Genomic DNA, 17,210 nt, shown 5'->3' with positions numbered 1-17,210 from the left:
CGATGAAATGTTAAACTTTCTGGAGACAAAAACAAACTTCCCCACAGCGGCAGGAGAACCAAAAAAAAAAAGGCGACAGGTCGTCCGAGGATGGCGAGCATCCGGTCCGGCTGGAGCTTGTTTACTGTAGATGAGGTCCGACGAGTGAAGACGGTGAAATAATTATTTCTAAACACTTATCCCGAATCAAAACACTCTTCTCCCCGCTCCGGATCCCACAACGCGCCGCGGGGGAAATTAATGACCGCATGAAGGAGCGGGGGAATTTTTTCCCAGGAGAAGATTGTTCCTGAAAATGTCGGGAATGTAAATCCCCTCCAACCATTAACAAAAGGGTTTTAGGGAGCCCCGGGGGGCCAATTAATGGAGGGAAAGCTGGCACAAACGACTTAATTCAGCAGCGCCCATTAAGACCCTCTCCGAGCTTAACGGATTTGCGCCCCCAAGCCGGCGCGGGCCGATCGTTTTTGGGGGTCTGGAATGCGGACAATGCCAGGTGCAGGGAGGAGGCCCCCCCCCCCCTCGGTGATGAATGACTCGAAGCATTAAAATGTTTCTGGTGGAGGACCCCAGAGCACCATGAATGGGGCCCTTCACAGCTCCCGGAGATTAGACGCGAAAGACGCACCAGAGAAAGAAAACTGACAAATCTCTTCTCCGGCCCTCAGAGCCGGCCGAGCGCGAGTTTTCATCCATCTTGATTATCGGAAAGGTCTGCGGGGAGGAAGATTCAAATTCAGCACAATAGAAGCGCTACTGAGCAATTATTCACTCCTGAAGGAACCACACAAAACGCATGGGGTCCTGCATGAGGCTAAAGAGGACCTGTCATCAAGAAAATTCAGGACGTGTCACAATATATACGGCAACAGTATCATTCTCCCCTCCCCCAAAGAGGACCTGTCATCAAGAAAATTCAGGTACGTGTCACAATATACGGCAACAGTATCATTCTCCCCTCCCCCAAAGAGGACCTGTCATCAAGAAAATTCAGGACGTGTCACAATATACGGCAACGGTATAATTCTCCCCTCCCCCAAAGAGGACCTGTCATCAAGAAAATTCAGGACGTGTCACAATATACAGCAACAGTATAATTCTCCCCTCCCCCAGACTGCAACATTGTAACGTTGTATCGCGTCACAAGATGAGGGGCTGATCTGTGCCAGACATTTGCGAACACAGACAAGGCCTGCGCAAGCACTGAAATGTATATGACTTTGTCGTCTGTGAGCCGACATCTCAGTCCAGGAAGTAGATGGTGGTCCTGAATGATGCCTGAACAAAGATGGCGCCGTCCTTCTGAAAAAGAGAACAGTGAAAGCGCCAGAGCTTGCAGCCAATGGTTGACCTAAACCTGTGTCCAGGAACACATGACTTGGAGGTATAAGTGGATATTTGATATCAGGTTCCCACTCAGGCAGCTAGCAGTGAGATTGCAGCCACCAATGCTCACATGTTTCATGCCCAGGAACACTCGGGGGAATCTTTATCAACAGGGAGCTGGAAGGATTCACCAATTTATCCCTGAAATGCGTCAGCATTCTTCTCACGTTGGTGTCAGCCGTGTGCGGGATTTACCAAGAAGATGGATGTCAACCGTAACAATACAAGGGAGGAAAGAGGAGGAAGGAATGTGAGGGAAGGGAAGGGCAGGGAAAGTAGGAAGAAAGGAAGGAAGGGAGAAGGAAAAGAAAAGGACGGGAAATGAAGGTGAGGAAAGAGAGGGGAAGGTAAAGAAAAGGGGGAGGGAGGAGGAGGGAGAGAAGAAAGAGAAAAATGGGGAAGTGAAGGTGAGGAAAGAGAAGATAAAAGAAAGGAAGGGAGAATGAAGGAAGTAATATGAAAGATAGGGAATGGAAGGGAATGTAAAGGATCGGAAGTAAAGTAAAGGCAAAGGAAAAGAAGGGGGAAAAAAGAAGGGGAGGGGGAAGGGATAAGAAGCAAATGAAAGAAAGGAAATCTAAAGGGAGTTAAGAAAATAAAATGAAGGGGAGGGAAGGGAAAGCAAAGCAAAGAAATGGGAAGGAAGGAAGGAATGAAGGGAAGATAAAACATAGTTAAGAGAAGGTGGGAGGCAAAGGAAAGGAAAGAATGGGAAGGAAAGGAAAAAAAAGGAAAGGAAGGGGGAGGACAGGAAGCAAGGGGGGAGGCAAAGGAAAGGAAGGGGAATAAGAGGAAGGGGAGGGAAAGGAAAGGAAGGAAGAGGAAGGACAAAAAAAGAAGGGGGAAGGCAAAGGAAAGGAAGGAAAATAATGGGAAAGGAAAGGAGGAAGGGAAATAATAGGAAGGGGAAAAAGGAAGGAAGAAGGGAAAGGACAGAAAGGAAGGGCGAAGGCAAAGAAAAGGAAGGAGAGGGAAGGAAGTGGTAGGAAGGGTAAAAAAGGGAAGTGTAGAAAAGAAATAGAAGGGAAGAAATGTGACACATTTTAGACCTATCTAGATAAGCAGAAAATATACATCCAGCTCACTCTCTGGTTCAGCCATATTGTCCTGGATCGTTCACCTCCCCCGCCTCCTCCACACTCCTCACCCTTCAGTGAATAGCCCTGCGAGTGTCCCCGCAGCCTCGCGTCCTACCCAGCCATGCGCGGCGCTGCGCAGCCATTCTAGGGCCAATGTTCCACATTGGGGGGCCCGAGGGAGGTTTCGGTGGGATTAGATTTACAGACGTTTGATCCGGATACTTGTGTTGGGAGATGACGGGCGGCATATTTGTTACTTTGTGTCTTTCTGGATGTTTTATGGTCGCCGGGTGTTTATAGTTCGGCCAGCTGGTTGCCGGTCCGGCTCACATTGAACGCCGAGATTTACTGAGGGAACATTGGAGACCATTGAAGTTTATATCAGCGGCTACTAACAGCAGTAAATCACACAGGGCGGCCCCGTCCAATCAGATCACAGCCCAATACCGAGCACTGACAGAGGGCAGAGAACACCAGCTGAAACTTCCAAACAGTCAGACAGAGGAAACACCTGAGATGGCTGCGCAGAGGGGACATAGACAGACATCCCAGCCTGCAAAACCTTATTTCAGGGAGGTGTCCTTTCTGTTTTTTTTACAGCGGCCGTCGTCAGAATATAAAAGAAATAATAATGATAATAATATATATATACATCAGATTTGTGAATTGATGTTGAAGTATCTGTCAGTGTGAAGGTCACAATTTATTAGACAGCCCAAGGAGTAAAGTCCCTGATACACAGTAGACTAGTTGCTATGGGCAGCAAATGAAATAATTGTTCTCTATAACTAGACAACCAGGACATATCATTGATTCTATATTATCAACAAAAATTTGTTCTGAGGCTACTCTAGAGAGCACATGACCTTCCTCCAGGAGGCAAGTCTCGTTCTGAGGCTACTCCACAGACCACATGACCTTCCTCCAGGAGGCAAGTCTCGTTCTGAGGCTACTCTAGAGAGCACATGACCTTCCTCCAGGAGGCAAGCCTCGTTCTGAGGCTACTCTACAGATCACATGACCTTCCTCCAGGAGGCAAGCCTCGTTCTGAGGCTACTCTACAGATCACATGACCTTCCTCCAGGAGGCAAGCCTCGTTCGGAGGCTGCTCTACAGATCACATGACCTTCCTCCAGGAGGCAAGCCTCACTCTGAAACTTTACCCCCTGATATCTTACCGGAAAGGTTTACTCAGAGTAAACCTTTCAGGGAGAAAATGCTTCTCTCGCGGACGTCAGGGAGCTGCTGTCTAATAGGGAGGGAGACTCCCTGAACATCAGGGAGACTTGCGATCCCTGCATAGACTTTGCCCTTTTCACCTCAGAATGATCTAATGTTCACAAGAAAAGACAAAGTCACAACTCACATTCTATGGAAAAGCAACTTGGATGATAAAAAAAGGTATAGAAGGAAGAAAGGACAGAAGGGAAGGAAAGGGGAAGGAAGTAAGAGAGGGAGGGAGGCATGGGAGGAAAAAAGGGGGAAGGAAAGAAAGAAAGAGAAGGAGGGAAGAAGGAAAAGAAGAAAGGAAGCTAGGGATGGAAGAAAGGAAAAGAGGAAGGAAGAAGAGAAGAAAGGAAGGGGGCAAGAAAAGAAGGAAGGAAGAAAATAAGAAGAGAGATAGCAGAAAGTAAGAATTGAAGAAATTAAGGAAGGAAGGTGGGGAAGGTGAATGGAAAAGCTGGAATGAAGCAAAGAAGGAAGATGGAGAAGGAAGGAAGGAGGAAGAAAAAAGCAAGGAAGAAAGAAAAGAAGGAAGGGAGCTAGGGAAGGAAAAGGAAAGAAGGAAAAGAACAAAGGAAGAAGAAATGGAGGAAGAAAAAGGGAAGATGGAAGGTGAAGGAGGAAGATACAGATCAAAGGAAGATAGGAAGGGAGGTGAAGGAGGAAGATAAAGAAGAAGCAAGATAGGAAGGGAGGTGAAGGAGGAAGATAAAGAAGAAGGAAGATAGGAAGGGAGGTGAAGGAGGAAGATAAAGAAGAAGGAAGATAGGAAGGGAGGTGAAGGAGGAAGATAACGATGGAAGGAGGATAGGGAGAGAGGTGAAGAAGGAAGATTAGGAAGGGAGGTGAAGGAGGAAGATAAGGATGAAAGGGCGATAGGAAGGGAGGAGAAGGAGGAAGATAACGATGGAAGGAAGATAGGAAGGGAGGTGAAGGAGGAAGATAACGATGGAAGGAAGATGGGAAGGGAGGTGAAGGAGGAAGATAAAGAAGAAGGAAGATAGGAAGGGAGGTGAAGGAGAAAGATAACGATGGAAGGAGGGTAGGAAGGGAGGTGAAGGAGGAAGATAAAGAAGAAGGAAGATAGGAAGGGAGGTGAAGGAGGAAGATTAGGAAGGGAGGTGAAGGAGGAAGATACAGATGGAAGGAAGTCTTCTCCTGGCACTGGTTTTACAGACACTCCTATATATTGGGGGATGGGACGGGTCCCCGGCTCCTGGCTGCGGCACATTGGGGTGCAGGAGTAGTAGAGTCAGGGATCAGGAGGCCGAGGTGGAGATGATGAGGATGATGAGAAGACTCCCGGACAGGCGGCGGTGAAGGAGAACACACACAGACAGCTCAGCAGACAAGGACCGCCAGGGGACCCCATTACAAGGAGCTTTCATTACGCGTTTCAGGTCTTTGTACGCGAGGAGAACGCCGGCGAAGACTCTTTCATGGCGGATTAATCTCTGATAATTGGATAGAAGAATCCTTCCACATGACTGCGCAGCATCAGGGAGCAGACAACCCCCAGCTCCCCGGTACATGGTGCTGAAGAGGGGGAAGGGAGGGGGTGTATTAAAGGGGCACTCCACCCTAATTATAAACAATGCCATCAAATCCGCGCGAGGAGCCTGAGCTGAGACCGGAGGGAAGGAAGTCCTCATATTACAGATTGTAACGTGCGTTGTCGGGCTCTACAGCGCGCGAATGGCCCGGAACCGTCTGCACAGAACACGAAGCGGTTTCAGTGTCTGGGCTGGAAATGACGTCACGTGACCACTACCTGGTGCTGGAGCATTCGGGGACAACGTCGTTCATCGCGCACCGGCCGGATCTGCGGCCTCATCTGTTTGTGCGCGGCGCCTTCCATGGCAACATCAGAAACGATATTCAGCGCGGCGGCTGAGCTCTCCCTCTGAGGCCAATCAGCAATTACGCAGTCGATGAGCCCAGACAGGGAGCAGCGGTGTCGCCGTGACCGGCGCTGGCTGCCAATCCTCCGGCAGATGCGGCGCCCTTGGGCTCCGCCGTTCCTCTAATTCCGGGCGAGCGGCACAGCGGGTGATGGTAACTGTTCACTTCCCGTCTCTCCGGGGGGCACCGCGCTCTTATTCCGCGACCACGGGTGCGTATTTCGGTTATATTTAGAGCAGACCTGTCATCACATATATGTTTCCATGCTAAGCGCGGCGTGCTAAGTGATGTGTCAGGGATATGACTCCCCCCGACATTGACTTCATCTGCTTTCCAGGACGGCGCCATCTTTGTCCAGGCATCGTCCAGGGTCACCATCCACTTCCTGGACTGAGGTGACACAATCATGTAAATCCCGGTGTCTGTGCAGTACTTGGTCATGTTCACAAATGTCTGACACAGGTCAGCCCCCTGCTGCATCCTCTCACCTCACTTGCTACAAAGTTACAATGTTGCAGTCTGATCGCTGGGGGAGGGGAGACTGAGGAAATGCTTCTTCCTGCCTGCAGCAGGCTGATCACTGGGGGAGGGGAGACTATGGAAATGCTTCTTCCTGCCTGCAGCAGGCTGATCACTGGGGGAGGGGAGACTATGGAAATGCTTCTTCCTGCCTGCAGCAGGCTGATCACTGGGGGAGGGGAGACTATGGAAATGCTTCTTCCTGCCTGCAGCAGGCTGATCACTGGGGGAGGGGAGACTATGGAAATGCTTCTTCCTGCCTGCAGCAGGCTGATCACTGGGGGAGGGGAGACTATGGAAATGCTTCTTCCTGCCTGCAGCAGGCTGATCACTGGGGGAGGGGAGACTATGGAAATGCTTCTTCCTGCCTGCAGCAGGCTGATCACTGGGGGAGGGGAGACTATGGAAATGCTTCTTCCTGCCTGCAGCAGGCTGATCACTGGGGGAGGGGAGACTATGGAAATGCTTCTTCCTGCCTGCAGCAGGCTGATCACTGGGGGAGGGGAGACTGAGGGAATGCTTCTTCCTGCCTGCAGCAGACCGACCACTGGGGGAGGGGAAACGGAGGAAATGGTTCCTCCTGCCTGCAGCAGTCTGATCACTGGGGGGAGGGGAGACTGAGGGAATGCTTCTTCCTGCCTGCAGCAGACTGATCACTGGGGGGAGGGGAGACAGAGGGAATGCTTCCTCCTGCCTGCAGTCTAATCACTGGGGGACGGGAGACTGAGGGAATGCTTCTTCCTGCCTGCAGCAGACTGATCACTGGGGGGAGGGGAGACAGAGGGAATGCTTCCTCCTGCCTGCAGTCTAATCACTGGGGGACGGGAGACTGAGGGAATGCTTCTTCCTGCCTGCAGCAGACTGATCACTGGGGGGAGGGGAGACAGAGGAAATGCTTCCTCCTGCCTGCAGTCTAATCACTGGGGGACGGGAGACTGAGGGAATGCTTCTACCTGCCTGCAGCACACTGATGACATCACCTCAGTCTAGGCATGGTCACTCAATGTTTAGAAATAAAGCGCACAAAACCAAAAAGGTAAATACAGTGTAAAAGTTGCCTCTTACTGTTCACAATTCAATCAAATAAATACAGCCAACACACTTCCGGGACAACGACACTCCCCCTTCATCAGGGCTTAGAATGGGATGAGGATTTGACAGGATCAGAAGATAGAGAATTCCGACAGACCCCCTAGAATGACGCATTGTATCCCGGGGACTGTATGGGGGCGATCGATACCTGTAATGATAATGTTTAGTTATATGATTCCTTTTTTTTGTATGCTTTTAACTTTATCGCCAGCGGGCCAAGCTGACCAGTGATAGGATTAGGACAAACCATGTAGAGTGACGCTGCCGGGGGTGCCCGGGATGGTCGCCTGATACTTAAAGGAGAACTATGAAGTGAGTGAAAATAACTCAGCCTCATAGTTGGAGGCGACCTGTGACAATGAGACTCGGGAAGTGAGTGAACACATACCCTCGCTCGCTCACTTCTCCATCATCTCCCTGCAGAGAGCCGTGACTGTCACTTAGGGTTCCCTGCTGGGATTCCCCCCCCCTCCCCGCTCCGATCCTCCAGCACTGACTGGCAGAACGGACGGGGGAGGGGCCGGGTACAGCTGGCTCTGCCTCTAGATAGGCGGAGCCAGTTGTCACTCACACAGCTGGGCGGATCTCGACAGTAATGTCGGGATCCGTCCCGGCTGCGGCGTCTCAGTATATAGTGAGCAGCAGCTCTCTATATACTGAGCTTTGTGTGACGGGAGGACGCTAGTTTGTGTCCTCCTGTTACCCCAAGGAGAACTATGGAGAAAAGCCCTGACCCCGTAGTTCTCCTTTAAATCTATTTTTCAAAGGAAAAAGAAACACTGGAACCGTCTGAATAGCGTTCGCTGGAGTTGGGTTTTCATTTGTGTTACTTAAACCCCATTTAAAAGGACAAGTCCATCGAAGACTTGAGGGTGACAACCAGTGGCGGAACAAACCGCCACAGGACGCTATGGGGCCCGGGCACAGGGGGGCCCGGCCAGGACATCCCCCTGATGCCGTGCCGGCCGCCTGGGTCACTATGGCATACTGGCGGCTGTTTGTCACTGGCGGCTGTGAGGAGGAACGCGCCGCTGTCCAGATCGCTGACAACATGTTGCTCCTCACAGCCGCTGCTGAATCAGTGACAGGCAGCAGCGGAGGAGGAGGAGGCGGGGCCCGGCGTCGGCAGCAAAGGAGGAGGCGGGGACCGGCGACATGGGGAAAGGAGGCGGACAGCGGATCGGGGCTGAAAGGTAAGAGGGTTTGACCAGCCCACCTGTGACAGACCAGATCTCATTTTCCTTTTTCCCCTCGAAGTTCCACTTTAAGGAAACTTTATGCAAATCCTTTTTTTTCCCCTGCGCTCACCTTTCCATACATTTCTGTGATGTGCGATGGATGATTGGGAGCCCTTATCTGCCATAACTCAAGGATGCAATTTGCCCTCCTCTTTCCACTCGCTGAGCCTCCTTCACTCCTGATTAACCTTGAAGCCTCCCTCTGGGCAGATAGTATCACAAGAAAAATTACATTTCACTTTGATATTCACCTCCCAGCTCGTATTCACCGGGACCAGACACAATCCACGTAGAAAGCCGAACTCCGGCCTCACCGCACACTCGTGCCGGCTCCTCTCCTGGACTGGAATGTCTTCCTGTTGTCACCGCATACTGGGAGCTCCGCACAATGTGCATTAGAAGCTGCAGCAAGTCCGATAGAGCTCCGCCTCATTTCCTGGATGGATGACGTCACCCAGCCAGCAAATCATCTAGCGCAGTGGTTCTCAACATGTGGGTCGCGACCCAAAAGTGGGTCACAGCCCACTGTTGAGGGGGGACGCCACATGTGTTGCGCTAGGTGAGAGGCTCTTCAGCCGCCTCCTGGCGCAGCGATGTCAGTTCTCTGGCCTCGCCACTAGATGGCGCTGCGGCGGCCAGGGAGGATCGGAGTGAGGAGAGTGGGCGGGCTTAACACGTCATGTTACGCGTCGTGTTTGGGAGTGGTAGGAGTGGGGGAAGGCGCTCTTTTGTAGAAGAATGGTCCACTATAGCTATGCGTGCAAATACAGCACACTACATGGCGCTGGCCACCCGAGAGCCAGCGCAAATACTAGTATTGGTGCATCCCTAAATTTTACCGTTGGGGGGTCACCACAACTTGGCAAATGTTACCAAGGGGGTCCCTGCCCTAGAAAGGTTGAGAAGCACTGAATTCTAGTGCTTTCCTGCTGAGCCTGATTGTCACTTGCCCCGCCCCTTTCACTCATTGGATTTCAGGTCTTTCAATCATGGAGGCTCAGCATCGCATGTGGGTGTTACTCAGGGTGGTCTGCATGCAAATACAGAACTAGTGCCGGTGCAGCCGATGCGGCTGCACCAGGGCCTGAGACTGTGATGGGGCACAGTGAGGTGTGATCTGCTCCCGCGCTCCCCCCCCTCTTTGGGAGGGGGGCCCCCCAAGATAAAATCTTGCACCAGGGCACTTCGTGCCTTAGGTCTGCCACTGATGATAGGATATTGCTTCTTCCTGTAGTCACATTTGGTAGAAAGCCGATAAAATTCCCTGCAGAAGCTATGGATATACAATATAGCGTGATGCATGGGCGATCTTTAACGACAATGAGATCCAATCTCGCCGAGCGCGTCAATTGCTGACCTCGTGTAACGGGCTGCCTAACTAGCGGAGATAAAACTTCACATTAAAAGCCGGCCGAGGAAACTTCCCCATAATTTATGGCTTAAAACTGAATGTTTAATCTGCTTATATTTTCCCTTCTCTGGTTCCCCCCTCCCCCCATCAGATGCTTTTAGATCTGGAGATGCCATGGCTGGCGGGGCACCCTCCTAACACCGGTCTACACATTTTGGGAAGTGTACTATGGAACCTGGCCTTGGGGCGGCAGGGAGAGTAAATCCGGCCCTGGAAATGATCGACCTCGGAGGTAAAATGTGTTCATTCTTATTACATATTTTGATGAGATGGATTAGAAAACAGGTAATAAAGATACTGGTTGGTTGGCTAAAGTTTTCAAGACATTTCACTAGGGATGCACCGATATATCGGCCGCCGAAACATATCGGCCGAAAATGGCACTTCTGGCTAAATGCCGAAAGTGCAATTTTCCTGCCGATACGTCGGCACATCCCAGGCTTCTTTCCTCCCCGCTGGGCGCTGCTCTGTGTCCCAACGGGGAGGAGAAAATGTTTGGCAGCCGGCTGAGCGCTGCGGGAGGGGAGCGCTGTGAGCGGCCGGCGTCTCTCCTCCCACACCGCTCGGCCGCCTATCACGGTCCGGCAGAGCAGTGTGGGGGCGGAGACAGCGCTGTCACAGGAGGCTGGGCTCTCCTCCACACACCGCTCGCTCAGCCTCCTGTGACAGCGTGTCAGGATGGAGAGCGGGTACAAGCAGTCATGTGATCAGTGATCGCTGAGTGTTTGTACATAATTGAGGACGGAGTATGGTTATTATATCCTCAATTATGAATGAATGGGAAGTGATCTACATCACCTCCTACATCACTTCCTGTTCCTTCATGATTGTGGTTATAGTAAACATACTCTGTCCTTGTTTCTGGATCTTTGGTTGACATTCTGTCTCCGATGATACAAATTATAGACCTTTCATTTCTCTGTAATCTGCAGGGGATCAAATAACTATTTTCCTCGCTGTATAAAAGATAGAGGTAGATTGAAATGCATACATAGAGATAAATAAATGTATCTACTGTATATATGTATCTCTCTGAGGCCTCCATGATTGAAAGAACTCAAATCCAATGAATGAAAGTGGCAGGACTAGGGATAGTCAGGCAGAGGAGGAAAACACTAGATGATGCTGGACGTCCTCCATCCAGGAAATGAGACGGAGCTCTATGTGACTTGCTGCAGCTTCTAATGTACATTGTGAGGAGCTCCCAGTGTGCAGTGATATCAGAGGAAGAGGAGAGGATCCGATACAACTGTGCAAGACTGAAGGGGAGGACGGAGGTCAGATATGAGACTGAAGGGAAGGACGGAGGTCAGATAGAAGACTGAAGGGGAGGCCGGAGGTCAGATAGAAGACTGAAGGGGAGGACGGAGGTCAGATATAAGACTGAAGGGAAGGACGGAGGTCAGATAGAAGACTGAAGGGGAGGCCGGAGGTCAGATAGAAGACTGAAGGGGAGGACGGAGGTCAGATATAAGACTGAAGGGGAGGACGGAGGTCAGATAGAAGACTGAAGGGGAGGACGGAGGTCAGATAGAAGACTGAAGGGAGGGACGGAGGTCAGATAGAAGACCGAAGGGGAGGACGGAGGTCAGATAGAAGACTGAAGGGGAGGACGGAGGTCAGACTTAAGTCAGACCAGATGCTCAGTGGTGGCCATTTTGTTGGAACTTTTTGGACCCCGGCTGTTCTTCATCGTCTTTTTACTCCCCATGAACCCCCCTCTTCCTCGGCCTCCTCATTCCTTGTAGATTTGTTTCTCCCCGGCCCGTCGCGATGGCTGCTCATCCGCAGCTGTTATTTTTCAGCGGGCCGGGGCGAGCGCGGTGATTCATGTGTCGCTGCGCGCCCAGACTGATATCATCTCCTTCTCCCCTCATTTGCTGCGTCGCGGGAGGATAAATAGAATTTATGGTGAAGATCCGATCATCATGACTTCATGTCGCATCGTCGCAAACCGAGTTACCCACTTAGCGGAGAGCAGAGGGAAGCGGGCGAGACGCCGTGTGCCAGACTCTGTGTCTCCCGCGTTATCTCCCCCATCGCTGGCGCGTACGAAGGGCGGTCCCCGTGGTGCCAGCGACGCGTCTTCGAGGGATGAGCTGCTTCTTTGTCTGGTGTCAACAAGCGGCCTTGCGCGGCTTCAGTTCCCCCGCCGATCCTTCTCAAATCATTTGTCATTTCGGCCAGAGCTGCAAGTTAGATGAAAGCTGAAATCTGGCTTGCAGTGGCCGCGGCTGCTTTGGAAGGCAGTGGGCGTAGCTGGGAGAGGAGGATGGAATTAAGGGTTTCACTAGGGAAGAGGCGGATGGGGGGGCTGATTTGTAGCGCACTTGTCCAGCATACAGCTGTGCAAATGACCTCTGCAGCCACTAGGTGGAGCCGAGGAGTAGAGGAATTTCCCTTGCTCTTCAGCTCCACCTAGTGGCAGCAATGAGCTGTGAACGTCATCCGCCCAGCTGTACGCAGGGCGAATGTGCTGGAAGTCAGCCCCAAATAGTAAGGCCTTGTTCACACCAAGCGCGGAGCAGATCCGGACCAGAGCAGGTGCAGACCGGATCAAAACTGCGTCCAATGTATTCCTATGGTATTTTGACCTCCAGTTCACATCGCAGCGTTTCGGATCCAGACCAGATCCAGACCGGATGAAAAAAATGCGGCAAGCCCTACTTTACCTGCTCTGGATCTGGTCTGGAACGCATCAAAAACGCATGCAAGTGCCTGAAAGCCCATGTTAAACCTAAACCTATCCAAAACCGGCCCTAAACGCATCAAAAACGCGTCTAAAACGCGGCACAACCCACTACACTGCGTGTGCAGAAACCCGACCGGATCTGGTCTGCATTTGGTGTGAACAAGGCCTCAGCTTCCACTCTATCCTGATATCGAGTCTCGAAAAGGTGAGCTCCAGAGGCTTTACCTAGGCTGAAGTGATGCTGCCAGTCTCCAGCAGCCTCCTGGGACTATAGAACACCTCCCATCTCCTCTTCTTCATAACACGGGGTGGAGTTGTGGAGTTTACAGAGAAGCACTGGGCAGGGCTATGTGAATATGGAAGTGGGGGGGAGGGTAAGGCATGTACACATATGATGTATAACCAGCAGGATTCATCTGACGATATTATCATAAATCCGCGCCGGCCGGAGGAAACGATTTGCCTAAAAATATGTCTCTTAGAACCTGAAAATAAAATCCATCAACTTCAATCTTCTGTTCGGCACCTTCAGGCGAAGTTCACCGGAGCTCATAAAAAGCTGATACAATATTAATGCCGCCGCGAGTCCCAAAATAAATCTGCTCCCCATGAAAGGGAAACGCGCTTCACGCCCGAAATCCGATCACAAAAACTTTATATATTCTTCAACAATATCAATGCACAATGTGAGGATCACATGACTTCCCCCAACCAGGTATTACCTTGTAACCGTAGCAATGACATCATCACAGGGCTGTACATAGCTCATAGACCTCAGATCACCTGCACCTTCACCCCTCAGATCACCCCAATTCCTGCACCTTCACCCCTCAGATCACCCCAATTCCTGCACCTTCACCCCTCAGATCACCCCAATTCCTGCACCTTCACCCCTCAGATCACCCCAATTCCTGCACCTTCACACCTCAGATCACCCCAATTCCTGCACCTTCACCCCTCAGATCACCCCAATTCCTGCACCTTCACCCCTCAGATCACCCCAATTCCTGCACCTTCCCCCCTCAGATCACCCCAATTCCTGCACCTTCACCCCCTCAGATCACCTAAAGATCTCATACTGCGCCGTTTTTATATATGACAACATCAGCCCGACATGATCACATGACAAAAGTACAAAACAATTCCCATTTGATAAGTCATTAGATTTCATCCAAGGTGCAGGAGAACGAAGGTCTCCTAATATATCTAAGGACACCAAGAACATCTGCAAATGTAAATGTGAACCTCCGTGTGCTCCTAGAGCTGTCATCACAGGTACAGGCCGGGGGTAAACACTGCTTTGTGTATGATCAGCCTGTCTGCAAACACAAGGGGGCCGGCCTGCTTCTGGCAGTTTGTGGTCTCCGATAATTACATGACTGCGGCACATATGACTTATAGCATCTGGCAGGGAAGGTGACAGGTATATGGATCAGATGACGTCTATGTTGTGTTAGTCCTTTTTAGTCCTTGTCTGCAGTTACATAGTATTTGAGGTTGAATAAAGACATTAGTCCATCAAGTCCAACCTATTCAAGTTAAAATGGAGGCTGCATACAGGTTGAGTATAGAAAATGCAATGTTTACAATGACCTAAGGCTGCGATAACAGGGCAGCCAAATAGGCGATGTTGAGTGGGTAGGGTTGCTGTCAGGGAATGGTCACTGGGTCACTTGTCATTTGGGATGGGGGGGTTGTGAGGGCGGCAGAAGCGGGTGTCGGAGGACGCCCTCAGCAGCTCCGTCTAGCGTCCTGCCCAGCTCACTGACCTCACTGGTTTCCAGGAGCTCGGCAAAATGCAAAAGCTCTTGGCGACATGAGACTCTGTGGCTGCCCCCCTGCTGCATCCGCTCCTCCCACCCCGGCTACTGAGGCAGCATTATAGGGATGACCCCGGGCGCAGCATAGGGAAATAAAAGACTGAGGTAAGGGGAATGTATCTGTACAAGGCTGCTTTGCTGGAATATATTGAACTGTGAAGATCGAAACTACAAATTATCTTTTAAAATATGTATAACATTTTTTGGGGGGAAATATTTGAAATTCTGCAGACCTCAGATATTAGCGGTGACATTGGTCATGTGATCTCTGCCAAAGGGCTGGGGATAAGAGATGTCGCTGCCTGGCTTACTCTATCCAATCATCACTCTTTGGCAGAAACCATGTGATCAGAACCTTGGCATTGGTCATGTGATCTCTGCCAAAGGGTTAGGGATAAGAGATGTAGCTGCCTGGCTTACCCTATCCAATCCTGCCGCCTCCACCTTCGTAACATCTGCAAAATACGCTCCTTCCTCACCAATGATACCACAAAGCTGCTCATCCTTATAAATCCTGTATAATAATAATAATAATAATAATCATCACTCTTTGGCAGAAACCATGTGATCAGAACCTTGGCATTGGTCATGTGACCTGCACTGGAAGACTGCAAGCATGCCAGGAGAGCCTCAACCATTTGAAGCGCCCACCTAGTGAGATCTTCTTCTAAAAAGATTTATCTGCGAGGGCGTGAGTTCAATTTTAGTTTTGGAGAACAGTAAAAAAAAAAAAGCGATAGTGGAGCTACTCACGGCCGACTTTGAGAACGGTCTGGTGCCAAACCTTCCAGGAAGACCCCTCGAAGCAGGAATAGAATCCACTGTGTGATAAGTTGACATTGTGTAAGAGGAGAGCGGAGCCGTTCAGCTGGGGATTAGTAATGTCGGTCCCGTTTACAGTCCACGTTACAGCGAAGTCGGGGTCCATAGATCCGCACTTTATCACCGCGTCTGAGCCAATCTTCTCGTACTGGATGTGGGGATCTGTGGAGGAGAAGGGATCATGAAAGACGGGAATGAAGTCATATCACCGGGCATACAAATGCCATCCATCTAACCAACAATCTGCAACGTAAGAGTTATTATTGCAATGTTTCCCTCTTACACATATTAGATGCTCGGTGCGTCACATTTATATCATTAAACATATGGATTGGTTGATCTTCCTACTGGTGTGTGTAGATGGGATCATAGCTCTTGCTTCGTCCACCTATTAGAGTAGTCTCTCCCTCTCTCTGCTCTGGATTTGGCCCCTATGCGCTGGCTCTAGCAGTTTTCGGAGTCCCCTGGAATTCATTCGGAGGTCTCGGAGTTCTAAGTGGAGGAAGTCTGCAGTTTACACTGAATTAGGAGTCCTTTCATGTGGTCGCGGGGTGAAGTTCTTATGGCAAGTCTTTTCCTGTGACCTCCGACCCGGCCGGCTGACCTCTGCCTAGGGGGTGACACCAAAATGACTGTCAGTCATTTTGGTGTCCCCCCTGCAATGGTGCCACAAGGTCACCCCCCGCACCCCCTTGTGACGCCACTGGCTCCCACCATCTCTGTCCTGAGTTCCCGGGTCAGTACACTTGCTGTGCCCATTATGAGGGGCTCCCGCCATCCCTGTGCTGAGTTCCCGGGTCTGTACACCCGCTGTGCCCATTATGAGGAGCTCCCACCATCCCTGTGCTGAGTTCCCGGGTCTGTACACCCGCTGTGCCCATTATGAGGAGCTCCCACCATCCCTGTGCTGAGTACCCGGGTCTGTACACCTGCTGTGCCCATTATGAGGGGCCCCCACCATGCCTGTGCTGAGTTCCCGGGTCTGTACACCCGCTGTGTCCATTATGAGGAGCTCCCACCATCCCTGTGCTGAGTACCCGGGTCTGTACACCTGCTGTGCCCATTATGAGGGGTTCCTACCAGGCCATTTAAAGAAGTGGGCCATGTGCAAGTGTTCAAGGCACCCACTGTCTTGAAGACCTGGACATGGCCCACTTCTATCCATTTGTTAAATTATACCCAATGAAGAAGTAGCTGATTTTGGGGCCAAAAATGTGTCTTTGGTAAGGCCCCCTTGGTGAGAACGTGGTTGGGAGCCAGGGGCTTCCCTAGGGTTTTCGCTGCCTGACGTGCACTCTAACAGGGGGTGGTGGTTGGGGATGGGGCTGTATCCTGCTTCGCTCCTGACAACCGGTGACATCACTGGTTGCCGGGAGCTGGGCAGGACGCTGGCCAGAGTGTCCTGGGTTGCCCGGCTCTTAGTAAACTGGGACGCTCTGGCTGGAAAGGGGGCCATGTCACCAACAACCCAAAAAATGCCACCTGAGGCTAAAGCATTATAGGGACAACCCTGGCGGGAACAGAACCAGACATGTTGGCAGCAGGATCTCACAATGGAATGATGTGCACTTGTTTCCTTTCTATGTCCATGAGCTCCGACATTTACTGTCGCAATAGTGATCCTGACGTTGGAGATAGTATCGGTATCTGTGGTGAGAATACTCAACTACCTCTCCGCGTCAAGTCAGCGAGCCGCGGCTCCGGAGAGCTGGAGGTAAGTAGGTGAATATCTTCTCTGCATAGCGATGGCGGCAATTTGTCCTTGAGCAGAGATGTTTATGGCTGAGCTACCCGACGCAAATAAAACATTACAAGAAAAGTTTACTTTGCATCAGTTTGGAAATCACTTAATGTGACAGGAATAAGACGGCGGGTAACGGCCTGCACAACGTCTCATACCAATCCGCATATTAAAAGCGCGATAATTAATAATCTTAATGTCCTCGCAATCTCTCCATTTCTTTCTCAGTTAATTATAAGACGTCTTGCATTCTTGCCAGCTAATAGATCACAATGTTCTCCCCC

At 50.8% G+C, this 17,210-nt stretch overlaps 1 protein-coding gene across 1 annotated transcript in view; it reads right to left on the bottom strand.

The window, feature by feature from the left end:
* The window catches only part of CNTFR (ciliary neurotrophic factor receptor), a 186,169-nt gene that overhangs the window by 118,442 nt on the left and 50,517 nt on the right, over positions 1 to 17,210 (bottom strand). Inside the window, exon 4 of the mRNA XM_018564592.1 lies at positions 15,117 to 15,347. Coding sequence (XP_018420094.1) covers positions 15,117 to 15,347 — 231 coding nt within the window. The remainder of the gene's footprint in view (positions 1 to 15,116; positions 15,348 to 17,210) is intronic.

Source organism: Nanorana parkeri, unplaced genomic scaffold (assembly GCF_000935625.1).
Source record: "Nanorana parkeri isolate BGI_ZX_2015 unplaced genomic scaffold, ASM93562v1 scaffold763, whole genome shotgun sequence".
Lineage (NCBI taxonomy): Eukaryota > Metazoa > Chordata > Amphibia > Anura > Dicroglossidae > Nanorana > Nanorana parkeri.
Note: the sequence above shows the minus strand (reverse complement) of the source record. Positions and strands in the feature narration are given on the sequence as shown.